The 25,808-nt window shown below is 54.9% G+C and overlaps 5 protein-coding genes across 6 annotated transcripts; 2 read left to right on the top strand and 3 right to left on the bottom strand.

The window, feature by feature from the left end:
- Positions 1–260: 260 nt before the first annotated feature.
- On the bottom strand, positions 261–4,663 carry ENO3 (enolase 3). Its single transcript, XM_004433210.3, has 11 exons — positions 4,455–4,663; positions 4,098–4,193; positions 3,866–3,924; positions 3,632–3,701; positions 3,098–3,231; positions 1,942–2,164; positions 1,638–1,835; positions 1,236–1,437; positions 715–823; positions 494–552; positions 261–409 (listed from the first exon to the last, which is right to left on the bottom strand). The coding sequence occupies exons 1-11, from the start codon at positions 4,537–4,539 to the stop codon at positions 340–342; spliced, it is 1,305 nt and encodes a 434-aa protein (XP_004433267.1). The 5' UTR covers positions 4,540–4,663; the 3' UTR covers positions 261–339.
- A 3,234-nt stretch (positions 4,664–7,897) lies between these two features.
- PFN1 (profilin 1) lies at positions 7,898–10,805 on the top strand. The gene is made up of 3 exons (XM_004433209.3): positions 7,898–8,179; positions 9,640–9,832; positions 10,453–10,805. Exons 1-3 carry the CDS (start codon positions 8,048–8,050, stop codon positions 10,548–10,550), a joined length of 423 nt encoding a protein of 140 aa, XP_004433266.1. The 5' UTR covers positions 7,898–8,047; the 3' UTR covers positions 10,551–10,805.
- Positions 10,806–11,241: 436 nt separating this feature from the next.
- On the bottom strand, positions 11,242–16,058 carry RNF167 (ring finger protein 167). Of its 2 annotated transcripts, XM_004433208.3 has the most exons (10): positions 15,852–16,058; positions 15,201–15,715; positions 15,037–15,117; positions 13,614–13,739; positions 13,422–13,509; positions 13,142–13,232; positions 12,821–12,926; positions 12,586–12,679; positions 11,845–11,925; positions 11,242–11,766 (listed from the first exon to the last, which is right to left on the bottom strand). In XM_004433208.3, exons 2-10 carry the CDS (start codon positions 15,300–15,302, stop codon positions 11,456–11,458), a joined length of 1,080 nt encoding a protein of 359 aa, XP_004433265.1. In that variant the 5' UTR covers positions 15,303–15,715; positions 15,852–16,058; the 3' UTR covers positions 11,242–11,455. The 2 variants fall into 2 exon arrangements, with proteins under 2 accessions (XP_004433265.1, XP_087296693.1); XM_087440567.1 differs by having other exon boundaries at positions 15,201–16,058.
- Positions 16,059–16,241: 183 nt separating this feature from the next.
- SLC25A11 (solute carrier family 25 member 11) lies at positions 16,242–18,963 on the top strand. Its single transcript, XM_014789636.2, has 8 exons — positions 16,242–16,400; positions 17,014–17,166; positions 17,256–17,462; positions 17,639–17,729; positions 17,812–17,902; positions 17,988–18,087; positions 18,168–18,219; positions 18,350–18,963. Exons 1-8 carry the CDS (start codon positions 16,306–16,308, stop codon positions 18,503–18,505), a joined length of 945 nt encoding a protein of 314 aa, XP_014645122.1. The 5' UTR covers positions 16,242–16,305; the 3' UTR covers positions 18,506–18,963.
- A 2,225-nt stretch (positions 18,964–21,188) lies between these two features.
- Positions 21,189–23,527, bottom strand: GP1BA (glycoprotein Ib platelet subunit alpha). The gene is made up of 2 exons (XM_087440566.1): positions 23,253–23,527; positions 21,189–23,016 (listed from the first exon to the last, which is right to left on the bottom strand). The coding sequence occupies exon 2, from the start codon at positions 23,008–23,010 to the stop codon at positions 21,199–21,201; it is 1,812 nt and encodes a 603-aa protein (XP_087296692.1). The 5' UTR covers positions 23,011–23,016; positions 23,253–23,527; the 3' UTR covers positions 21,189–21,198.
- Between the last annotated feature and the right edge of the window lie 2,281 nt (positions 23,528–25,808).

The following is a 25,808-nucleotide window of genomic DNA, read 5'->3' as shown; positions in this document are numbered from 1 at the left end:
GCTGGTTCCATGTTCTGTCAGTGCCTCTTCAGCTTCATTTCACACATGGCACCCGCTTCCCGCAGCCTCCTTCCAAAATGTGAACTTTGTTGTTCAAGGTCCAGCCCAACTTCCTCGCTGACCAGCCCCTCACTTCCTCCTCATCCCAGCAGGTTCCACGTCTGTTCTCCCCCTCCTGCCCCTACCTCTCAACCTCCTGTCTTACACAGCCCAGAGACCAGCATCTACTCCCTCCCACAAAAGAGCACACCACTGTCGTGGTTGGCACCAGTGTTTATTTCAGGAAGAAAGGCTTGAAGGCCTAGACCTGTACTGTGGGGTCCGGGGGCCTCCAGCCTCTCACTTGGCCTTTGGGTTACGGAACTTGCGTCCAGCAAAGACAGCCTTGTCCCCAAGGGCCTCCTCAATCCTGGAAGGCAGATAAAGTCAGAGCTGCACCCTTCCAACCCACAGCCCTCGGCTGCCCACGCCCAGGCCGACTACACCACTGTACCTCATGAGCTGGTTGTATTTGGCCAGACGCTCTGAGCGGCAGGGGGCACCAGTCTTGATCTAAGGAGGGAAGAGGGAATCCGAGGTTTGCAGGAGGCTGGAGAGGAGGGATTGGGCCTGGCCCTGAGGGAGTAGCCTGTGGTGGCATTCAACTCAGGGGCAGGAGGCCAGGGACCCCAAGAAAACTTGGTGAGATGCTTGGCAGAGGAGAGCCATGAGTACCTGTCCCGTGCAGAGCCCCACCACGAGGTCGGCGATAAACGTGTCCTCAGTCTCCCCAGAGCGGTGGCTCACCATCACTCCCCAGCCGTTAGACTGAGCCAATTTACAGCTAGGTAGAGAGGACATGTGATAAGACCTAATGGCACTACCTCAGTGGGGAAGCCAAGGGCTGGTGGGGCTTTTCCCTTGTTTTGGGGAATGGGCACTTTGAGGGGAGGGTAATGACTAAGTTCTTTGGGAAGTAGGAGAGAAGAGGAGATTCTTGATCTTGAATTTGGGCTCCTGAGACGCTGGTGGGAAGAAGGGCAGAATCTGGGAGAGAGGAATGGCACGGAGTGGGGTGGGGCATGGCAGGGACACAACGGCAAAGTTCTTGGGGTCGGGCCAAGGGGTAGTCAAAGCCTTGAGGTCAGGAGGGTGGGGAAAGTCAGACTTGGAGTTAGTGGGCAAGACTGTAGCTGGAGTGGGCAGAGCTGGGGTGGAGGGAAGCTATGGTGCGCCCCAGGCCAGGAGGCACTCACGCCTGGATGGATTCGGTCACCGAGCCAATCTGGTTGACCTTCAGCAGCAGGCAGTTGCAGGCCTTCTTCTCAACGGCCTGGGCAATCCTCTTGGGGTTGGTGACTGTGAGGTCATCCCCCACAATCTGGATGTTGACCCCCGAGAGGAACGAGGTCCAAGTGGCCCAGTCATCCTGGTCAAAGGGGTCCTCGATGGAGACCACTGGTGGGAGATGGGGGCAGAGATGGGTTAAAGGTCAGAAGGCCCTCATGGAGAGATGACTGGTCAGAAGAGTTTAGGTTGGGATTTTGATGGGGCTAAAGACTGGAAGGACCGAGTTGGTGGCAGCGGAGGCAGTGAAGTCAGTGTGTTGGGCAGTTGCCAGGGACTCGGGCAGGAGCAGTGGAACCCTGCAGTCTCACCAGGATAGTTCTTGATGAAGCTCTTGTACAGCTCCCCCAGCTTCTCCCCAGTGATGTGCCGTGCAGGGTCATCAGGCGACTTGAAGTCCAGATCATACTTCCCGTTGCGATGGAACTCTGACGCTGCCACATCCATGCCAATCACCACCTTGTCTGGGTAACCAGCCGCTTGGATGGCCGTCTTCAGCAGCTCCAGGGCTGAGAGAGGGGCAAGAGAGGACCTGAGGCTCCACGGCACCCTATCTCTGTAGCCCCTTCTCTGTGGGAACCCAGGGCCTCTGCCCCTCCGAGAGCTCACACTGACCCTCATTGTTTTCCAGGATGTTGGGTGCAAAGCCACCCTCGTCACCCACATTGGTGGCGTCCTTCCCATACTTGGCTTTGATGACCCCCTTGAGGTGGTGATAGACTTCAGCGCCAATGCGCATGGCTTCCCTGAAGGAGCTGGCTCCCACGGGCAGAATCATGAACTCCTGCATGGCCAGCTTGTTTCCAGCATGGGAGCCCCCATTGATCACATTGAAGGCCTGGGGCAGGGAGAGGGTGTTCAGACCTGGGACAGGGTGTGAGGGATCAGGAGGGTTGGGGAAAGTTGTCAAGGTGGAATCCTGGCTTCCTACTTACTAGCTGAGTGATCTAGGATGAGTAATTTTACTTCTCAGAGCCTCTTTCCTCATGTCTATAAAATGGGGATACCGCCTGCTTATCTGCAGGATCTTATGCTGGAAACTAGAGAAATTGAATGCAAAGTTCTTAGCACGTGTCTGGTGTGTAATAGCTGACACTGATATGGCACTTACCAAGGCCAGGCACTGCTTTAAGTGCTTTACGTAAATTCCGTTAGCTCATTTCATTCTCAAAACAAACCTATTAACTAGGCACTATTATTATCCCCCATTTTACAGATGGGGAAAATGAGGCATAGAGAGGTTAAACCAACTTGCCTAAGATCACACAACTAGGAAACTGGTAAAACCAGGACTTGAACCCGGAAGCTTGTCTCCAGAGTGCATGCTTTCCTACAGTCTGCCACATAAGCAACAGTAAGTGGTAATATTATTACTGAGATTAAATTCAAAGGGTTTCTATAAAGAGAGAATTTGGTTTAATAAAGATTGAAGAAAATACAAAGAAATGCCAAGATCCTTGCCACGAAGAAGCTCTCGATCTGACTTGGGGGTTGGGATACAGGGCAGAAGGAGAAGTTGGAGTTATTGAGCCTAGAACTGGAATGTGAGGGACCTGGTTACATCAAGGGAAAGAAGCAGAGAGGCTTAAGGGAAGGTTTGGCTTGTGGCAAAGAGGGAGGGGCTGGACCACGGCAGGAGAGGTTCCATTTCAGGAAACCGCTTTTTTGGAACTGGGTCTGGAAGGTGGACTTTCCAGGGGCTGTTTATGCAATCCTTGCTGGGTGGGGCAACTCAGTCACTGTGGGATCTGGCAGGGGCAGCTGCACTCACAGGGACTGGGAGGACCAGGTCCGGGTTCCCAGCGAGATCTGCGATGTGTCGGTAGAGCGGGACCCCCTTCTCAGCTGCTCCGGCCTTGCACACAGCCAGGGATACACCCAGGATGGCATTGGCCCCAAATTTGGCTGGAGGAGGCAAGCACAAAGAAAGGATGAGAGCTGTTCCCCCAGAGTTTGGGGTCATCTCTTCGAATTTTCCCTCTGGTCACTCCAGGAAGAATCCAGAACTCCAAACCACAGGGCATTAAGAGTTTGTTAACAGATGTCTCCCCGGCTGCCCGAGGTACTCTGGGAGCCCCCACCCCAGGGGAACGTGTCAGCTTCACGTCTGCGTCCACAGACCGGCCTAGGCCTGGCAGAGGGAAAGCATCAGGAAATGCCTGTGGAATGAATAGAAGTCCATCCAGCTACGGTGTGCCCCAAAATATGGGACACGGAAATAATACTAACCAGACCTCAGCCCCGTGGTCTCCCCCCTACCCCTCCCGCATCCCACCCCTTCCCTTATCCCTAGCCCTTCACTCACACTTATTCTCGGTCCCATCCAGCTCAATCATAAATTTGTCAACTTTTTCTTGATCCACAACACTTAGTTTCTGGAAGGGCAGGTTTGAGGAAGGGAGAGCAGAGGTCAGGTTTTCTTAGGAGCCAGGGCATGTGCCGGAGAAGGGAGAAGGGCAGGTATTTGGGGGAGATGGGCTACCCGGCCTCTCACAGGCATAAGGGGGTGGGGGAGGGGGAATCAGCCTCCTCCACTTGCCTTTGCCAGCAGAGCAGGGCCTAGAGTCTTGTTGATGTGCTCCACAGCCTTCAGGACCCCTAGAGAGGCCAGGGTGTGGGGGTCAGATCTCTGACTGAATCAAGTCTCTTCCTGTGGACCCCAGCTCCTCAAGAGCTTTGAGTCCCAGTCCTCTACCCCACGCAGACATTGTGTGCCCACGTCCTGGAACCACCCCCATATACAGGCTCCTCCAGTGCCAGTCTTTCCTCACCTTTCCCCAGGTAGCGAGACTTGTCTCCATCTCTTAGTTCCAGAGCTTCATAGATACCGGTGGAAGCTCCACTGGGCACAGCTGCTCGGAATCGTCCTGGGGCGGGAGGAATTGGAAGATCATAGAGAGCCTCATCCACCCCCAAAGGGCCGAGGTATCCTCTGAGCCTAGGGGCAGGAGGCAGACAGAGACTCCTGCTTCTCCTCCGTGGGGAGCCAGGTTAGAAGAGGAAGGCCCGGGAAGAACTCTGGGGAAGGGGATCCCAGAGAAAGGAGAGGCTGTGGCACAGAGATGGGAGACAAAGGCCTGATGGGGTTGGGTCTTCCAAGGCAAACCAATTCAATGGGCCTGTGTTACCCTTGGCTGTGTGCAGGTCCACCTCCACTGTGGGGTTGCCCCTGGAGTCCAGGATTTCCCGGGCAAAGATTTTCTGCATGGCCATGGCTGCAGGACACGAGATGTGAGTGAGTGTGGACAGCTGAGCCCTTAAGGAACCCAAAATCCCTTGCCCTTTAAGAGTCTTCCCCACCCCAAGGCAGGTGCTGGCACTAAAAATATCCCACAAAAAGGTCACAGACCAAAGAGGCAGGCAAGCCCCCTCCCCCACTCAGAACAGCTCCTATTCCACTCTCTCATCCTAAGAATCCAGGGGCCTCTCCTTTCTAACTCCTCGGATTCCACCCTCCCTGAACCCCCATCTCCCACAAAGCTGCACTTATGCCTTCTCCCCCCACCCTTCTGGTAAAGCAATCTGTTCTTCATGGTTTTGTAGCCCTCAAATCCTCTCTTGTTATTCTGGTTCTCATTTTCCTGCTCCTCAGTTTTCTTCAAATCCTCAGGGACCCCAAATTCCTCATCTGTCTCCAACTCTAAATACCCTTCTCTAGCCATCTCTGCCTGCCTCTCTTCACAGTCTCATTTCCCTATCCTTGTGTACCCCCATCCTGCTTGCTCCAACCCCTCCAGTCTTTCTCAAGCATCCCCGGTCCCAAGAGGGAAAAAAGCCTACATTTTCCCCACTTTCTCCAAGCGAGTGCCACCCTCGCCCTTTACACCACCCGCCCATCCTCTGGGGCTGAAAGATTTCACTAGACCTGGGTTGTCTTCGCTGGTGGTTTGAGATGAGCTGGGAATCTAGGTGGCAGCTGGGACGGTGTCAGCTCACCCTCTCTCAGGCTGGGCATTTATCCCCGAGCCTCCCTGTCCCCCAGCCAGCCCCGCCTCTCTCTCTCTCCATCCTCCCCCTCCACACCGGGGTTGGCAGCCAAGTGCCCACTCAAGCCTAAAGAAGAGGCTTTTGGCCCTGGGCACCTGCTCCCCTCCCAAAGGCTAATCACCCCCTTCTTTCTCTCTGTTGCCCAATAAAATTCCCTACTTTTAATTCTACCACTGTGGAGGAGAAGGGGAGGGGCTTCAGAGTAGGGGGTCTCTCCCCTCCGCAGGATTATATTCCCTTTTTGCAAAGGTTAAAGAGGAACTAATGCCCTTTAGGAAAGGCCAGGGGTAACCTGAGCCCTGCAGGGCTGGGGAGGGGGCCTGGAAGAGGGGCTGCAGGATTGACATCCACACATGCTCAGCTCACTTGGCAGGCGCAGGGCTGCCTCTGCCCTCAGTGGGGGAAGGGGCCGGGGGTTCTGGGCAAGCTCTGAGGTCTAAAATTGAACCCCCCACTCAGAAGGCGAGAGGGTCTCACCTCTCAGGGTCCTCATAGCAGCCTCTCTCGGCTCCACCCCATCCTACCCTCTCCAGGCCAGCAAGGGGTTGGAGGAGAGAGCAGGGAGACGAATTTAGACGGGCCCTTAAAGTTGGCACGGCTGCCTACTGATAGCGCTGGGACAGCACTTATCGCCCAGCGGGGAAACTGTCAGTCAGGAGCCCCTGTCCCTAACGACTGCGGGCGCTTCAGGGCGCGGTCCCAGCCCATCAATGAATGATGTTGAATCAGGAGTGAAAAGAATGAATGGACTGGAGGAGGGGGGCGGCCCTTTGTGAGCGTTTGAACGCCCGGGGCCGGTCCGGCGGTCCGCTCGCGGCAGTGCAGGGAAGCAGGTCCCTGCCCTCGGTAACTCTCTCCGCCAGGGCGGTTCTGGGGGAGTGTGGGGCTGCCCCGAGTTCTGCCGCAGCCCCGGCCGGGAGAGGGAGGCACGCCGAGGCTCGGGCCGGCCGGCGTGGGGGGGGGCGAGGGTCACAGGGCGCCTCGGCTCCTCGCTCGCGACTCGGAGGCCCCTCCTGCCGGCGCCGGGGTGGAACGCGCCCGGTGACTCACCTCCCCGCCCCGCCTGCCCCGCGGAGTCTGCGTCCCAGCCCCCACCCCAGGGTCCCTACCCCCATCTCCCATCTCGCCCCTCCCCCTTATCTCTGGCCGCTCCCTCCCGGGATTTTTCCACCCCGGGGTGGGAGGTGCGGCAGGCCAGAGGTCAGGAGACGGCGGGCGGGGAGCGCCGCCACGTGCCCGCGTGCGGACCCGCCCGAGTGGGCCAGTGAGTCAGCCACACCGGCTGTCGAGGAACACGGGTTCGGGGGGCGTCGGCTGTCCAAGGGGCTCAGAGTGGCCGCAGGGAACCGCGGCCCTCTCGGGAGGATGAGAGAAACGAAGCCCCTTCCTGCCCCGAGGGGTCGGAAGTGGCCAAGCCCCTCGGCGGCCAGGGGCGACCCATTCACCTAAGCCCGCCGTGAGGTCATGCCCCACCCCCTTCCCAGTTGTCGGCGAGCGAACTAATCGTACAGAAGTTCTTAGCATAAATTTTACTGGAAAAGAAGAAAAAACCCAGCCGGCCCAAAGTAGAAGGGACTTTCCCTTTATTGAAAAAGTTGCAACTCTTGAAACTTCTTAGTATTCTTCCGCTTTGAAAAATAGTCCCGTCCCTGTGGCCGCGCGGGCGCCCGCGCCCAGTGACTTCTGCAGAGACGGGCCGAGGGGCACGGCCAGTGACCCAAACTGCTGGCGGAGGGGCGGGCGGGGCTGGGACATCGGTGTGAGGCTCGGGGCTGGAGCTGATCCAGCAAGGGATAGTCCTCTGGAGTGGGGGTGGGCTCCAGTGAGGCCAACTTGTGCCACCTAGGCAGATGCTGGGGACACAAGTGTCCCCAGTGGATGCCTTCAACTCTATAAACGGCTAGGGGATTTTGTGAAATTCCCCTAGCTCCCTTATTTCTTGAATAAATAAAATCAAGAGTGGAGGAGGAGAAACGCGCACGCCTCGCCCCCGCCCCTTCCGACTGGCGGGAGACACGTCCCCGGCCCGCTTCCTTCGCAGGGGTGTCCAAATCGGTCCGGCCAGGCGCGCCCAGGCGCGCGCCCGCGAAGCCGGCCGCCGGCCCCAACCGCCCCACGCGCCTTCCTTCTTCGCCCCGGCGCAGGCGCGGCCGCACGCGCCGCCGCCACCCGCCGTTCCTTCCCTCCGGCGGAGGTGGGGGAAGGGGGAGTCGTTCGGTTTAACCATGAGTTCCCCGACTCCTCTTTAATTTGCTAAATTTGCAGCTTGCTAATTCCTCCTTTCACTTTCCTTCCTCCCTGTGGCTCACTGCCTTCCCCTATACCAAAGTCTGGTTTATATTTAATGCGAAGTGGAGCCAGCCCTAACCCTAACCTTTCCCTGCCCCCCCATCCTTTGACATTGCTTTCCCTCAAACTCTGCAAATTTTGCAATAGGGGGAGGGATTTTTAAAATTGCATTTGCAAAGTTCGGTATCTGGGCAGGCAAGTGGGGGTAGGGAGGGAATGGGGAGCAGGCCCCGCCCCTACCGCCCTTTGCAAATAAAAATCTAGGGGAGGGGGGGAGGAGCAGGAAGTGGCGGTGCGAGGGTTGCTGCACAGCTAGCAGAGCCGCGGTCCGGACAGCAGCGCGTGCCCCAAGCTCTCCGCCTCCCCCCGCCCGCCAACCCGAGGCAGCCCGAGCCCAGCCCGCGGCCCCAGCAGCAGCGCCGAGAGCAGCCCCAGTAGCAGCGCCATGGCCGGGTGGAACGCCTACATCGACAACCTCATGGCGGACGGGACCTGTCAGGACGCGGCCATCGTGGGCTATAAGGACTCGCCCTCCGTCTGGGCCGCCGTCCCCGGGAAAACCTTCGTCAACATCACGGTACTGCGAAGCCTGCGCGGTCTGGGGCACTGGCCGGACTTGGACGCTGAAGGAGGGACTTGGGTGGGGGCGGGCGCGGTCTGGGGAGGGCAGCGAAAGGCCTTGACCTGGTCTTTGCCCTGGAAGCGGCACGAATGGCGGCTGCACGTGAGCGGGTCCCTCTGTTGCCCCTCAATCCTACGCCCCAGGCGGCCGCGTCCATCCCGCCTGCCGCCCCGCTTTCCGCGACGGGGCGTTACATCCGGGGCACAGGGCGGGGAGGGGCGCGCCGCCCGGTGCGGCGGCCCACTTCCGCCTCCTCCTGGGCGAGGCGGGCACGCGCTGCAGTTTCAACCAGGGATGGTGAATGAGAGGGGACTTGGGGACCCCTAGCTCTACTTCCCGCCGCTGGCTCGCGCCCCCTCCACCATTGTTCCTCCTTATGCGGGAGGGAGCCCCAGTCGCGTGGCCTGGGTCCCATGCCCGCCCTCTGGGCTGCCTGCCCCTCCCAACTCCATTAGAGAGGGCGAGGCCGCCACACGCCCCCCCTAAGTGGGCACGTTGGACTCAACATTCCTCTGAGAACAATCCCGGAAGTCCCCTCGCCCTCCCTTCCCGCCATCCGGCGGGGCCTGGAGCAGGGGAACTTTGTGAGAAGTTCTAGGACAGTATAAGCGCAGGAATAAGGGATGATTACTGCTGTCCCCATCACCACCTCCCCTGTCCACACTGCCCGGAAGTGGGGAGGGGGAACGGAAGTTCAAAAGGGGGGAAGGGGATTTCCGGGCGGGAGGGGACCGGATGTGGGGATTTGGGGTGTAAGGGGGAGGGGGAGAAAGGTTCCCTGGGGTATCTAGACCCGAGAGCTGGCTTGCCGGGTCTAGCCCCGGGCCTCCTTCAAAAGTTTTCCAACTTGCCCGGAAAGCCCCCAGGGATCTGCTTCCTCATCTTGGGGCATAGATACCTGGACCTAAACTCTAGGTTACTTGGAGACCCAGGCGTCCGGGCCCCTAACAACTCCTGCCGCACCTTTGACCAAATAAGGGCAAAGTTGCTTCTCCTGCTTAGCCCGCCCCCTCCCTTGCCCTCTTCGCTTCTGCTTTCCCTGAAGGAGAGTGCTGAGCATCCAAAGGCTCCCCACTCCATTCCACTCCACTGTCCTCACTGGCTTTTGGCCCTCTTTATTTCCTGGGTTTGCTTTCCCTATTAAACCAGATCTAAGTCTCCAGAGGAAATATGTCGTCCCTTCCCATTCTCTAGGTTTGAGGATCATGATCTTTTTGTGCACTAACTTGCGACAGTCCTAAGAGTTTCTCAGGTTTCATGGATGTGTACAAAGCACATAACCTACGCCTTTCCTCCACCTTCCCTCCGTGGGGGGGCGATTCTAGCTCTGAGAAGTGGAAGGCAGGTGGGTCCTTGGCGAATGTGGGAATCTTGGTATACTGACTAACTTGATGGGTGCTTGGTTCCCCTTGCAGCCAGCTGAGGTTGGTGTCCTGGTTGGCAAAGACCGGTCAAGTTTTTTCGTGAATGGGCTGACACTTGGGGGCCAGAAATGTTCTGTGATCCGGGACTCACTGCTGCAGGATGGGGAATTTACCATGGATCTTCGTACCAAGAGCACCGGCGGAGCCCCCACCTTCAACATCACTGTCACCATGACTGCCAAGAGTGAGTTTCTGAGTCTTACCCTTTACCTAGCTCCAAAATCCCTAATATACCTCCTTCTGTTAATTTTTTGGCTTCTTTTTCTGTGTGGTTCCTCCTCAAGGAACCAAACCAGCTTTCTCTCCCAGCCTGCTGGATGCTGGGACATTGGATAGTCCCTCCAGTTCTCTTTCAGTTCCTCATCTTGTAATATAAAGAAGTTGAACTGTATTATCTCTTAAGTTCCTTCCTGGCTTGAACCTTTTCAAACGAGAAACTCCCTGTTTTCTCGGAGGAGGTAGACTGTTGGTCATAAGTCAGCATTTAGCTCACGTCTTTTGAGCCCTTTTGTTAAAGCTTGGAGGTGGCAGGCTCATTCACAGCCATTTATAGCCTGAACAGGAATCAACAGTCTACAAGCCTTTGACTCCTAAATTTTAGTGTGTTCCTTTCCAGCCTTTAAGCTTGATTTTCCCCTTTTGAAAAGCCCTATTGTTTCAGAGTGACTGACAGCCTGCCTGTGTGGGGGGGGGTTGGGAGAGATGAGGTTGGGTTACAGCCCCCAGGGCTGGACAGCTGCTGAACAGCTGGCAGGGGGTGGAATTGTGACACCTGGGTCCTAGCCTTCTTTCTCTTTCCTCCAGCGCTAGTCCTGCTGATGGGCAAAGAAGGTGTCCACGGTGGTATGATCAACAAGAAATGTTATGAAATGGCCTCCCACCTGCGGCGTTCCCAGTACTGACCTCGTCTGTCCCTTCCCCCCACCACTCCCCACTGCTTTTGCACCCCTTTCCTTCCCTTCCCATATACACACATACACCATTTTTATTTTGGGGGCCATTACCCCACACCCCTTATTGCTGCCAAAACCACATGGGCTGGGGGCTGGGGCTGGATGGACAGACACCTCCCCCTACCCATACCCCTCCTGTGTGTGGTTGGAAAACTTTTTTGTTTTTTGGGTTTTTTTTCTGAATAAAAAAGATTCTACTAACAAGGTGCTGTGTGGTTTTAGCCTGGGCGTCAGGATGGAGGACACTCACTGGGATCTGCCTCCTTTACCCTGGCTTGGTGTTAGCAGCAGGAGGGTTGAGGCACTACTAGAAATTTGAGCTTCTTGCCTCCATGTCCAGGTCTGAGCCACCTGCTTCAGGCCCACCTGGCCAGGTGGCCCAGCCCTTCCACGGTGGCATTTCCAGTCCTAGGTCCTCAGTGTGCTAGATGAATTGGTGGATAATGGAATAGAACCATCCAGACCAGAGAATGGGTCCAGGCCTGTGGGAAAGGCAGGGCCAGTTGAGTCATCCTCGTGTGGGTGGGGCTCCCCCTCTCTGAGTCACAAAAAATGCCTGCTGGGGCTGTCCCCATGACTATAGGTTAGTCTCCCAGCACTCCCCTGCCCCTTTATGGCAAAAAAAGGGGCAATTCACCTGTTTGAGAAGGATCTTACCCTTCCTTAGTCCACGAAAACAATTTTATTAACTCAGTAAGTGAAGACCCAGTCCCTCTGCACCCTCAACCCCCTCAAAAGGACGGGGTTGGGTAAGGGAGAAACCTGGGGCGGAAATGTCCCCTCTCAGCATAGAAGACTGGAAAGAGGAGAGGCTGTGCAAACAGGTCAGCAGAGGTGGAGGGGTAAGGGGAGCATTAGACCAGGATGGCAACGGAAGAGGAAGAGGAGGAAGGCGAGGGGAGAAGATCTGTTGAAGGCCCGGGTAAAACAAGGGGGGCTGCGGCTAGGGAACCAAAGGAGGTGGGAAGTGTGGGGCTGGAGCCCAGAAGTGGGGTCCGTTCTGAGGCAGGGTGGTCCCTTGGCTCCTCTGCCTCATCACCCTCTTGCTCCTGAGTTTCTTCCTCCTCCTCCTCATCCCCAGGACCCCGATGAACGGGCTGCTTGCAGATGGGGCAGGTCTTCCGGGTCTGAGTGAGCCAGGGGTCCACACAGCGGCTGTGATAGGCTGCAGAGAAGAATGAGGTGAAGCACCTGGTACCTGCTGGTGGAGTGGGGGCATGGGCACAGGAAGGGAGGGCCTCACCATGAGCACAGGGGAGCACCCTCAGCTTGTCCCCATCCTCATATTCATCCAGGCAGATGGCACAGACATCATACTGGTCTCCTGAGGGAGGATGAAAGGAATCCTTTTACTGAGCCATCCTGGACTAGAGCCCACAAAAACTCACTCCAGGAGGCCTGTGGTGGAGCTAAACCCTGCAAAAGTTATTTTCCCTGGTTCTACAGAACCAGTGGAAGAGCTAAGCCTGGGGCAGAGTAAGGCCAGGGTAGAACATGAGGAATTTGGAGTTAGAATGGACAAGCAAAGAGAAACAGAGAGGTAAGAAGGGAAGTGGTTTTTTTTGGGGGAGGTGTAAGGGCGGAGAGAGAGGGAATGGGAGGAGCGGAAATGGGGGGGCAGGGCTTCTGTTATAGCCTTATTTGGGCACTGGAGGCTCCAGGGCCTGAAGACCCAGCCCCTCCTTACCTGTTTCTTCCTTCTCACACTCAATCCTCCCTACTCCTCCCATTTTTCTGTTCTCTCCACTTTCCCCTTTATAAACAAGGTTGGGCCTCCATCTCTTCCCTGAACTATTCCATTTAGTCATTTTTGCCTTCCATCTCCTGCTCTATTCCTATCTGTCCTCACTGTATGTATGGGGAGAAAGAGGAGGAAAGGTGGCATCTTCCAACCATCTTTCTTTGCCCCTTATCTCCTTGGCTCAAACTACTTTAGAACCAGGTAAGCTGTGGGAAAGGCTCTCCTCTCCCCTATCCCCCTCACCCTTCTGATAGTCATGTGTAGGAATTTGTTTCAGTTGCTCTTTGGTCAGTCGATTCCGCTGGAGCCGTTTCCGGTGCTGGATACAACGAACTATCTGGGGAAGGGGGAGTGGATGGATCAGGCTTAGGGAACAAAACTGGATAATCTAGTACAAACCATCCCCACCTCCCAACTCCAGATCCAGCCTGGCTTTAAAGGCCTCAGCTCTTCCCATCATACTCCCTGAGCTACTCACCATCACTGCTCCCATGGCCAAAACCAGCAGTCCCACAATCCCTGTGAAAGGGATGAGGTAATAGCCCAAGGGGAAGTTATTGTCTGGGACCAGAAGCACCCGAGCCCTGGGAAAAGGAAGATGAGTATCAGAGGGACAGGAAAGGCAGAGGAACAAAGTAACTGGCTCTGGACAAGGCCCATGGGTGGGGAAGGAGGTGGGAAGACAGTCAAGAGGCAGAGTATGAAGGGCCAGAGGCTGAATGGTTGGGGCACTGAGGTTTGGGCTCCAGGTTAGCATGGAAGTGCTGAAGAAAGAGCGAGAAGGAGGGACACGTCCTACCCTTTCTCGTAGACAAAGAGGGCACGCAGGTACTCGGAGCTCCTCTCCCCAATAAACACAGATGGGATCCAGATCTGCTGCTGGATTTCCTCTGCAAGGATCAGGGCATTACAATGGGGACCCAACCCTCCACTCCAATCCTTTAGTAACCCTAGCATTTGGCTCTTTTGCCCCATCCCACCCAAAGGATCGACTTCTCTTCCCTACACTTTCAGTCCTCCCACCATCTCTCAGTCTGAGCGCTACTGAAAACCCAGCTGTCCAGATCCCCCAACCTTACCACTATTCCACACCATGTTCAGAAGTTCATTGGAATTCACATTGTGTACCACAGCTGCACCATACCCAGCCTTCTGAGCATTTAGGACCTAGGGAGACAAGGCAGGAGGTTAGGAGCCATCATGGGCCTTACTTCCATTCCTGGTGCTTTTTTTACCCTCAGCTTCCCAGCTCCCGCTCCACATTCAGCAACCTTGAGGTCAAAGTTGCAGTCGAATCTTCGAAGCAGTGCAATAAAGACTGACCCGTTGACCGGGGCTGGGGGTGGTGGGGCAATGGGGCTGCAGGCATTGGCTGGATGAGCCTCCACAAGGAAGCCCTAGGGAAGAGAAGCAAACAACAGTCGGATTTCACCTCCCTAGGTTCTGCTCCCCACAGGGCCCCACCAAGCACACTGGCTCCCACAAGCTGCATGTCCTCTATTCCTCACTTCCTTCTCATTCCTGGGGCCTGAGCATCCCACCTGAGTCAGAAGTCTACCTCTTCTCTTAGCCTCGTGAAGATACAATTACATCAAACCCTCCCTTTACCGGACCTTCCCAATATCCCTCTCCCTGTCCCAGATGAGCTAATCTATACCGCATACTCAGAGCTAATTCAAATTCTTCTGCCTTCCAGTTTCCCACTGAATGTAATTCAATTCTCCACTCATTCATGTCACTTTCTCTCAAGTTCTGTTTCACATTCCCTTCTTCAGTACATACTCATACAAAACATACGCCCCTCTGTTAAAAAAGAGACAACAGGCCCAAAATGGAGTCACTTGTGCTGAGCCCCCAGGTTACTGAACGGAGACTTAACACCTAACTTAATTACGGTTTCAGCCTCCCCCAGAAATAGAATCTTAAACCAGTCAATCTGGAATTACCTGGTCAGCCTTAGTGAGGTCATCTGCCTGACAGACCCCTGCCCTTTCCTAAAGAAAAGTGATCCTGCCACAATCAGCTTTCTGCTAGTATAACTCCCTCTACACTCCCTCGGGTGCTCTTCTGCCTATCAAAGTCTTTCATTTTGTACAGTTCTTGGGAGCTCCTTCCTATTTACCAGATGAGATGCTGCCCGATTCATGAATCGTTGAATAAAGCCAATAAGATCTTTAAAATTTATTCTGTTTGATTTTGTTAACACCTCCCTTTAATTTTCCAATTACCCCTCTTACAAACAACTATACTGATAGCTATGACCCAACTGAGTTCTTGCTATGTGGCAGTCTTTGTGATGAAGTACTACAAAATTGTTTATCTAATTTAATCTTCATAACAACGCTGAGATAATTTCTATTATCATCCCATTTTACAGGAAACCCATCCAAGGCTCAGAGAAATAATTAACTTGTCAAAGGTTATAAAACCAATAACTGGCTTCAAAAGACTCTACTGATAAGCACCACTTTGCCCTGCCTTTTATCTTAGTCCACTTCCAGTCTCCCTATAAGGCTCAGAGTTCTAGGGGCAGACTTGGTCTTCTCCCTCTAGATTCCACACTGGATGTGGTTATGCACCTAGTTGCTAAGTGGACTCTCTTCCTACTTCCAACTTCACCCAAGGGCAAGGCTCCTCAACCCCTACGAAGGATGGAGGATTTAGGGGAAACAAGAAAAAAGGGAAGAAAATCACCTGAAGTCCCTCCTGGCTCAAGGCAGCCCCAAAAAGAGCTGGAAGGTCTGCAAAGTCCATGCTGGCATTGTGGTCCGAGGTCTGCGGACAAGAGAGTCCATGTCCCCCTTCAGCCTGCAACCTCTGTCTTCAGCGCCCTTCCCGGATCTGCCGCTCAGACTCACCGCTCGAATGAGCCCCCGGATAGGGGCCGCTCCCCACAGCACAGTGGCCACAACCACAGGAAGCTGGAAGGCCGCAGGGTGCATGGCGGCCGCAGGGTGCATGGCAGCCGCAGGGGAGAGGCTGAGGAGGCCGCGTCCTGGTAGCAGGAGCAGAAGCGAGTTCTGCGCCCTCTCCGCCCCCTTCAGGAGCCCAGGGGTCCAACCACCCCCAGGTCCCACTTCCCAGCTACATGGGGGAGCGGGGAAGAAACCCCGACTCGGGGAGTGAGATGTCTAAGCCGTTTAGTGGAGCTGGGAAGGAGACATTAAATGTACCCTTTTCTGGAACAGGGATAAAACGGAAAAGGGACGGAGGCAAACACAGGTGACAGAAAAACTTCTGGAAGGGTGGGGGAGCTCCAGGAGGTGGGACTTCCGGCCAGGTGGGCCGTCTTCCTATCCCCCGAAAAAGGTTTCCGGTAAAGAAAGTCCGGCCACTTCCAGCATTGGACGCTCACGAAGAAGGACTTCCGGTCCTAAGAGGCCGGTTAAAAGAAAGGTTAGAGGTGGAGGGAGCGCCTGTGAAGATGGAAGGAGCACTGAAGCCCCTGAAGACGACCTAATCCTCTCCTCCTTAGTGCTCGGGATCCTGCAGCTGCCCAGTTTACAAACCTCTTCTTCTGGCCGCCGCCGCCGCTGCGGTACCTTCAGATCTCGCGAGAGTCCTCACCACACTTCCCTCCCACCAGCTGAAATCTTGCTGTATCTATCGCGAGAGACCTCCTAACTCTGGCTAGCGTAGCTCACAGTTCTCGCGAGATCTTCAAATAACCTCCTCTCAGTTTTCCCGCGATTCCAATTCGGTAGAAACTGCGTCTATGCTCTGGCTTTCTAAATCAGCCACACCCCTTCCCGCACCCGTCCTTGAAGCTCCTCCTTCAGCTCCGCCTTACTCCCGGCCGCCTTTGCGCTGCGCGCCTGCGCCAGCTTCCAGTTTGTGCTGGTCCTGAGAGCTTGAGGGGCGTGCGCGCGCGCGCCCTCCCTCCTGTTGCGCGCGCGGTGTCACCTTGGGCGCGAGCGTGGCCGCGCGCGCACGGGACTCGGCGCCGGGGGCCATTGAGTGGCGATGGCGGCGACGGCGAGTCCCGCTGCTGGCGGGATGGACGCGAAGGCCCGTACCTCGCCTAAGTCCGTCAAGTTCCTGTTTGGGGGTCTGGCCGGGTAAGCTCAGGCCCCAGGGATGGGAAAGGAGGATGAAGGGACGGGTGCAAGGAACCGGGCCCGGTTCATCTTTGGGTCTGTTGCAGTGAACCGAGCCGGCATGGGGTCAGCGCGGTCCCCAGGGTATTGCAAGGTCCCTGGTGGGCTGCCAGGATCTTTTCACCCATTGCAGGGCCCCTACTGGGCTGCATGCAGGGTCATTGCATAGTCCCTGTCGGGCCACCTGAATTTCCCAAACCATTGCTTTGCTCTGCCGGGCTCTGTGGAGTTCCAGGTCATTGCGTGGGGCTCCTGCCGGACGACGTGGACTCTCAGGTCATGAGTGCCCACCTCTCCTTCCTGGGTCAGACTGCATGCAGTCCCAGGTCACTGCTTGACCTCCTTGGAGCTGCATGGAGCGCTTTCATTGCATGGCCTCTACTGGATCCCTGAATTTTTCGGACCCATTGCTCCTGGTACATGCAGAGACTTATACACATGCCCACCAGCCTCCTGAATACTTAGTCAGTCGCATGGCAGGCCCTGCCCTTTGTGACCCCTAGTTGCCAGGCTCCGTTGGGCATTGGTAGATCAGGGACACCTGGCCGTTGACTCCACCCCTGTCTTCCTGCAGGATGGGAGCTACAGTTTTTGTGCAGCCCCTGGACCTGGTGAAGAACCGGATGCAGCTGAGTGGGGAAGGAGCCAAGACACGAGAGTATAAAACCAGCATCCATGCCCTCACCAGCATCCTGAAGGCAGAAGGGCTGAGGGGCATTTACACTGGGTATTGGGGCCATTATCACAGGATGAAGGGTAGGGTGTGGTTGGCAGCTCCAGACCTTGGCCTGATGCACTGACCCCTTCACTCCCCAGGCTGTCAGCTGGCCTGCTGCGCCAGGCCACCTACACCACTACTCGCCTTGGCATCTATACCGTGCTGTTTGAGCGCCTGACTGGGGCTGATGGTACACCCCCGGGGTTTCTGCTGAAGGCCGTGATTGGTATGACTGCAGGTGCAACTGGTGCCTTTGTGGGAACACCAGCTGAGGTGGCTCTTATCCGCATGACTGCCGATGGCCGGTGAGTTCCAGGTCTGAGCCAGCCCTCAGACCAGGTCCCTGGAATCTAGAATGAAAGAACTGATGTCGTATCCTAGATCTAGAGCAGAGCATTCACTTGTTCTGGCCTCCCTTTCTTTGTTCCTGTGGGGCAGGGTGGTCAATCCTGACCTTGGCCTCTCCCTGCCTTCCCACCAGGCTTCCACCCGACCAGCGCCGTGGCTACAAAAACGTGTTTAATGCCCTGGTTCGAATTGTCCGGGAGGAGGGGGTTCTCACACTATGGAGGGTGAGTGAAGGGGCTGGAGACTTGGGGGACACGGAGTCAGGTCTCGGGCATTTCTGACTTTTCTCCCACTCTCCCACCCCAGGGCTGTATCCCTACCATGGCTCGGGCTGTCGTTGTCAATGCTGCTCAGCTCGCCTCCTACTCCCAATCCAAACAGTTCTTACTGGACTCAGGTGAGATCCAGAGCTGGGCCCCCAGCTCCCCGCCTGGCCTGGGCCAGCTCCGAGCTGACTGCCACCCCTGCTCCACCTCCCCCAGGCTACTTCTCTGACAACATCCTGTGCCACTTCTGTGCCAGCATGATCAGCGGCCTGGTCACTACTGCTGCCTCCATGCCCGTGGACATTGCCAAGACCCGGTGAGTATGCAGGCCTGGGCCTGGAGAGGGATAGGAGGGCCCCCTTTGTGTCTCTCATGCCCCTACCTCCTCTCCTTCAGGATCCAGAACATGCGAATGATTGATGGGAAGCCAGAATACAAGAACGGACTGGTGAGGAGGCAGGGCTGGGGGCTTGGGCTGGAGGATTGGATGCCCCGGGAGGGCAGTGAGAGTGGCTGGGTAAGAGAGACAGGGCCCCAGAGGCCAGGTCCTAGCCTCTGCGCTCTGCCTGCCTGTCTAGGATGTGCTGGTGAAGGTCGTCCGCTACGAGGGCTTCTTCAGCCTGTGGAAGGGCTTTACACCATACTATGCCCGCCTGGGCCCCCACACCGTCCTCACCTTCATCTTCTTGGAGCAGATGAACAAAGCTTACAAGCGTCTCTTCCTCAGTGGCTGAGGCGGGCGAGGGGCCTGGAGCCAGTGTGCCGGGGCTCCCCCTCGCTCGCTGCTCCTACAGTCAGTGCACCCCCGGGGGGCCTGGACTTTGCTGCCCTGGGCCCCTCTATTTATTTTCCCTCCACAGTGTGGTTCTCTCCTCTGCGGTAGAGGACTTTGGTCTGTCCTACCCCTGCTCCAGCTTGTCCTGATCCTCATGACCTCTCTGTCTCTGCCGGTGCCTTGGGGGGAGTTGGGAAACTCCCTGAGGATTTCTGGCCTCCTCTTGGGTTTTAGTTTGAGGACACATAGGACAGCAGAAGATCCCCCCTTCTCAGTGGGGAAACTGAGGCAGAGCTGAGGGGACAGGAGAGAGCAGAAGCTGTCAAGATGGTCAGAGGGTCTGCAGTGGGTGGACGTGGCCCTTCCTCCACCTCACTGAGGACATAATCAATAAATTGGATTGATGATACCACCCCAGATCTGGAGAGTTGTGGGGGCAGGAGGGGGAGGAGACTGGACAAAGAAGCAGATGCCCCTGAAGAACAGGAACTGGAGTTTTTAAGAAAAATTATTAAAGAACAAGCACCCGCTGCTTTTATGCAAATGCTGTGTAAATGAGTCTTGTTGCAGCAGCTGACAGGGTGAGGAAAACGAAGACTCCACGCCCTGTGTGCTGCTTCAGACAGACGCACAGGTCATCTCATGTAATCCTGGCAAAAGCCTCTGGGGTCTGGTGGCTGCTTCTGCAGCCTGAAGAGGGAGGGGCTAAAGAGGCTCTGAGGGGAAGGCTGACCTGTGGGAGCGGAGGGGCAGGGCCCCACAGCCTGGAGGCTTGAGGAAAGAGAGAGTGTTAGAGACTTGATCTGGGCCCCAGGCTGCCTTACCTGTTTCTTTAGAAGGAGGTGTGTGATTCCCAGGGCCTGCTCTCAAGGAGTCTAAAAACCTCTTGGGGCATAAAAGGGCATGGGAAGGTCGGCTGGAAGGAGGGCTGGGCAGCGGGAGGCCCAGAGGCTTCAAGCCAGGCCAAGGGACAGGCAGGCAGCAGGTGGGAGCTGCCCCCTGGCCAGGGCCTCGTCAGTAGAAGAGGTGGAGCCTCGCAGCCTGGCATCCCTGCTGGGCCCTTCCACCTCTGCGTCTCTGCTTACCCGCTCCGTGCACATGCTGGCCTGGGCCGTAGTGGCCACTTTGAGACACTTGGAGCCTGGACCTTGTCCTTAAGGAGTTCCAAGTCCAGAAGGGAAGATGACACAGGAGCAGCTGGGGACCTGGGAGTGTAGCAATAGACGGTTGCAGGGTAACTTGGAGCACCTAGCCCAGCCTGGGGGCGGAGAGATCTGTGCATAGTAGCAATTAGGCTGGTCGGGAAAGGGTTGGGGCCACACCTCTGGCTGACGTGAGAGCAAAGTCTTAGAGGAGAACTGCTATGGAAGAGGTGATCTGTGCAGTTGGCGATAGCTGGAGCACACGTCACGTCTGTCAAAGCGGGACTGGTAGATGGGGTCAGTGAACAGAAGTCCTTGATTGCCAAGTTCAAGAGTTTGTGCTCTACCCGGGGAAGAGTTCAAAGCAGGAGAGAGACACAGTCAGGTTTTCAAGGTAGGAACATTCTTCCAACACCGTCTGGAGGAAGGAGTCTCTGTGGAACCAGAAGGGCTCAGCCTTCACTCCCATTCTCTGGGCCCCAGTCCTTGGTTTGGGCTGGAGACGAGGCAGGAGAGAAAGCCCCACCCAGCGTGGTAAAGGGAATGGCAGAATCTATGGCACAACAGAGAGCAGTGGGTTCCATTTGCCTGCGTCCTAGCTTAAGAGCAGGAAACCTGAGACTATTCAGTAAAACCCACCAAGATGGCACACACTGCCAGGCCCATACCCTTCTCCTGTCCCTCTGAGCTGGGCAAAGCAGGAGAGCTGCATTTCTTGAGGCCACGGGTGTGAAGAGGCACCCACCTTCTCTCCTAGTACTGCAGGCAGGTAGGCCTCAGCAATGTCACTAAGCTCCAGGGAAACATGGTTCTTGAGCTGGAACTGGGGTTTGGGGTGGCCTGGTGGGTGGTCACTCCTGGAGGAGAGGAGACACCCAGGCAGGGGAAGTGCAGGCTGGGACTAGAGCTGTTTTCGTGAGTAGTGCAAGTAGGGTGGGGGCAGTTGGGGCCTTGAAATGCTGGTGACAGGTGCCCCAGCCAGTCTCCTCCAAAAGAAACGAAATTTTCTTTTTTAAATTATTTTTTATTATACAAATAATATATTATGGTGGAAAACCAGAAAATGCTAAGCAGAGGAAAAGAAAAAACTACCCATATTCATCCTACCCAGAGACAGTCAAGGCTCACGTTTTGATAAATCTCTTTCTTTTTTCGATACACAGATACATGTCGGAACCACGCTCTATTCTATTTATTATTTGCTTTTTCCTAAAACTTCCCAAAAGTAACGGTAGTTATCTAGTGGTCTGGGGGAAAAAAAAAAACAAAACCCATGCGGCCTTGGGAGCTTTGTTCTATGACCCACCCAACTCTTCCATCTCACTCCCCCTCCTGACTTGCTGGGTCTGGGGTTGTGTGCCTGTGGTGTGAAGAGGAGGCTTCTGATAAAGGAAAATTAATTAAGACCTCCCCCTGATCCTGTGCTCCTTACTCTGCCCCCCCCCACCCCAGCTAGGTCCCAATAGGAAAGCCCATCAGAGCCTCTCTCAAGGTCCCCAAACCACCCCCCTCAGAGGCTGTGGCCAGAGTACCTAATGCCAACTGTACCCAGCAGGTCATGACCACGACCCAGACTCAGGGCTGAGGGCCGCCGCCCTGCCACCAGAGGCCCCACACGGCCATTAGGCCGTACCCACAGGAAAAGGCTGGAGCGGACAGTGGGGAGTGACCCTCGATGGAAAAGCAGCCAGGCCCGGGCCACAGTCACTTGCTTTCCCCTCTGCAGCTCCAGATGTGTGGTGTGTGAGGCTGTGGCCAGGGCAGCAGACTGACCAAAGTCCAGGGCCTGAGGTTTCACGTGCTGGACCCAGGATGAGGACCACAGTAGCAGGATGAGGACCACAGAGGCAAACAGGAGCCAGAGGAGAACCAAAATGTAGAAGCCCAGGGGGAGAAGGCAGCAAAAGTCAGGGTTGAGAAAAGGGTCATTTCTGGAGCTATCTAAATTCTCTTGAGCCGCCTCATGGACCTTCAAGATTTCAGATTCAGGGATGGGTTCTAAGGTAGCAGAGACTGAGGTGAGTTTTGTGGTGGTTGGGGTGTTGGTGGGTTCAGTAGTGGGGTTTGGAGTTTTGGAGAATATGATGAATTCCGTGATATTTGGCAATGTGGTCTGTTTGTTGGTGGGTTCAGTAGTGGGGTTTGGAGTTTTGGAGAATATGATGAATTCCATGATATTTGGCAATGTGGTCTGTTTGTTGGTGGGTTCAGTAGTGGGGTTTGAAGTTTTGGAGAATATGATGAATTCCGTGATATTTGGCAATGTGGTCTGTTTGTTAGTGGACTCTTGGGTTGGGGTCAAGTGGGGCGTTTGGCTGTGTAGAGGAGCACTAGACGGTGAGTAGAGTAGGCCTTGGTGGGTTGTATGGACTGCAGTATGGACTTCGGTGTTAGTAGAGAACCTGACCACAGCCCTTGTGGTAGTCACCTTACCACCATTCTGGTCTTCATTGCCATATTCATCATAGTCGAAGCTGTTCTCATAAGAGTTGGGGCAGTCCTTCCCTGGGTAGTCGATGACGGGTTTGTCATCACATCGTACACTTTTCACATTGGGGGTCATGGCCTTGACATCCGTACCATTTTTCCATAAGTAGACATTTTGTTCGTTGAGGTCTAGCCAGCGCTTGAAATAGAGGATCTCGCAGTTGCATTCCCAGGAGTTGTTGTGCAGAAAAACAAAAGGCAGGAGGAGGGTCCCAAAGAAGTCCTTTGGTATCGTGTGCAGCGAGTTCCCTTGGAGGTAGAGGGTGTTGAGTTCTTCCAACCCATTCAGGAGCTCAGGGGGCAGCTCCTGCAGCTCGTTGTCAGCCAGATTGAGCTGCTTCAGCTGGGCTGTGGGCCCCAGGAGCCCAGGGGGCAGAGTCTTCAGCTTATTGCCACGCAGGGAGAGCTCAGCGAGTTTGCTCAGGCCATCCAGGGCACCAGGAGACAAGGAGGTCAGCTCGTTGAAGGAGACCTCCAGGGTAGTGAGTGCTGGCAGCGCTCGTCCTAGCAAGGGCAGGCTTTTCAACTTGTTATGGGATATATCCAGGGTATCCAGCAGTGGCAGCGTCCCGTCAGTCTGCAGGCTGGTCAGCTGGCATTTAACCAGGTACAGCTGAGTGAGGCGAGTCAGAGGCACTAGGGACGCCGTAGAGAAGGTGCCCAGGGGGTTCTCATCCAGGTGGAGGATGTCTGTGTCGTTTCGCAGATCTGGAGGCAGCTTCTTCAGCCCCCGCTTATCACAGTTCACTTCCACCTTGGCCACTTCAGAGACGTTACAGATGGATTGGGGGCGTGAAGGGCTTGGCAGCAGGAGCAGCAGGAGGAGGAGAGGCATGGGGACCTGTGGGCGAAGGGGGCTTGAGTGGGCACCCCACTGGCCCCCGGCATTATTCCCCCAGGCCCTAGACCCAGCTGCTGCCTCCAGGATCCCTTCCAGAAACTCAGCTCCCACGCCTCTCAATCTCTCCACTCCCCTCTCCTACCCTTGCCCCCAAAAGCCTAAACTGCCAGTTCTAGTCCTTGGCTCTTATCCCTCCCTCAGACCCCCCACCTCCCCCAGCCCCAACCCCAGCTTACAGGCAGGCAGAAAGACCTCTGAAGGCACAGGGCTTCTTCCAGGGTGTGACTCGGTTCTTCTCTCTTCCAGCTCCAGGGAAGGCAGGAAGGGGGTGGGGACGGAGAGGAAATGCCAGCCTGATAGGGGCCTCTGTGACCTGGGGAACAGTCTCCCTCCCGGACACAGGCCCTTATCACCTCCTTCCACAACTTTCCCCTAAGCCCTCTTTTGGCTCTTCTCTCTCCCAGTTTCCTTCTACAGTGGAGAGATTGGGAGCAACTCCTCCAACCACCACCCTCGTCTAGCTCTTAAAAACCTTTCCAGCTGCCGCTCTCACTTCCCCTTCACAGCTACATTCTTAGAGTTATTTTAATAACTAATTTTAATCCTCATTCTCTCTGCCTTCACTCCATTCTAGGCTGGTTGCCCCCACACACTCCATCAGCTTAGTTCTTGCCAAGGTCACCAGTGCCCCCTACTCCTCTGTATCTGCTGGACACCTCTCCATGATGATCTTACTGTTTTCTGCAGTCTGCATCCCCATGGTCTCTCCCACCTTGGGACTCGTGACAGGAATTTTCTTTGTTTTCCTCTTACCTCTCTGGCTGGCCCTTCTCAATCTCCCTTGTGGATTCCTCTTCCTCTGCCCTTCATGAAAAATTAAGCTTCCCCCAGAGTTTGGTCTTTGGCCCTCCTCCTATGCTACACAAACACCTGAGGTTATCCTCATCCATGCCCTTGCCTTCAACTACCAGCTCAACCCCAGTGACTCTCAAATCTTGATCTGTAGCCCAGACCCCTCTCCTGAGACCCAAACACATATATCCCACTGCCTTTTGAATTTCTTGGCTGTCCCACAGGCACTAAAACAATATGTTCAAAACTGAGTTCATCATCACTCTCCACATAGCTTATCCTCCTGTGTTGTCCAGCCTGGTAGATGGTACCATCATCCACACGTTTATCTAGCCATTCAGTCAATACAAACAAAATCTTTGATAGTTATCCTTAATGCCTCCCCTCCTTCATCCTCACATCCAACCTGTCACCAAGTCCCACTGATTTTGCCTCCTAATCTCCCTCAAATCCACTTCTTTCCATCCCTGCTGCCACCATTCCTGGTCCAGGGTGCCATCTTCTCTCCACTGCTTCACTGCTCAGCTCTCAGCTGGTCTCCCAACTTTCTGACTTCCCTTCTTCTCCCCATTCCCCACTGGAGTGGTCTTTCAGAACTGCAAATTTGCTCACATCGTTCCACTGCTTAAACTCATCAATGTCTCCTTATAGCTCTCAGGAGATCCCGGGCGCGCACCAATGCACTGCTTGTTAAGCCATGCTGTGGTGGCGTCCCATATAAAATAGAGGAAGATAGGCACGAATGTTAGCCCAGGGCCAATCTTCCTTGGCGAAAAGAGGAGGATTGGCAACAGATGTTAGCTCAGGGCTAATCTTCCTCACACACACACACACACACACAAAAATTACATTGGCTACTTCACAGACTTCTCAGTGAGGCCTAGAGAACCAGACTTGGAACTGTGTAGCCAGTAACAGTGCCCAGAATGAGGCTGCAGAACCAGTCTGGTGAGCAAAACTCTTCTCCTGCTGCAAAACCAGGTCACTGAAGCTTGAACTGCTCTAGGAACTCAGTGTTACCACAACCTCCCTGTTGCAGAGAGAGAATCCTGCACTGCCCCTACTCCTTTGTGATATCATCTCCTGATTCAAAGTCTGGGTGTGAGTCTGATTGGTCATGTTCCTCTGACCCAGCTGCAAGGGAGTCCAGGAAAGCAAGTATCTGGCATTTTCAGCTTCTGTAATAGGAGGCATGTTCTGCTTCTCCAAAGATTCCTAAGTTGAAAGATTTTGCAGACATAGAAAAGAGATTCATATGCTTTGGCACCTACTGAAATGATACTATGTTTTACTTTCTTCACGTGTCAATGTCCTGAATTTTTTCTAATTTTGCATTTTTGAATGCTTGGAGTTAACCCTAATTGGCCATTATCAATTATTCTTTTAATATAATTCTAGGTTGGCTTTCTCACATTTTATTCAGAACTTTTACATCTAAGTTAGAAAATAGGAGTGACCCATAGATTTCTTTTGAGGGGCTTTGTCATTTTCTGTTTGTTTGTTTTGTTATTAGACTTATGCTGGCCTTGTAAAATAAGTTGGAAGATTTTATATTCTCTGGAAAAGTTAGAGATCATAGGGATTTTCTGTTCTCTGCAGGCTAGGTGGAATTCACCTATAAAACCATCTAGACCTGATGCCATTTGGAGAATAGCTCCTTGTTGGTTTTTTTTTTTGTGAGGAAAATCAGCCCTGAGCTAACATCCATGCCAATCCTCTTTTTTTTGCTGAGGAAGACTGGCCCTGCGCTAACATCTACTGCCAATCCTCCCCCCCCTTTTTTTTTTTTTCCTTTTTCTCCCCAAAGCCCCAGTAGATAGTTGTATGTCATAGTTGCACATCCTTCTACTTGCTGTATGTGGGATGCCACCTCAGCATGGCTGGACAAGCAGTGCGTCAGTGCGCGCCCGGGATCCAAACCCGGGCCGCCAGTAGCAGAG

This window comes from Ceratotherium simum, chromosome 16 (genome assembly GCF_057802395.1).
Source record: "Ceratotherium simum simum isolate JZ-2026a chromosome 16, ASM5780239v1, whole genome shotgun sequence".
Taxonomy (NCBI): Eukaryota; Metazoa; Chordata; class Mammalia; order Perissodactyla; family Rhinocerotidae; genus Ceratotherium; species Ceratotherium simum.
Note: the sequence above shows the minus strand (reverse complement) of the source record. Positions and strands in the feature narration are given on the sequence as shown.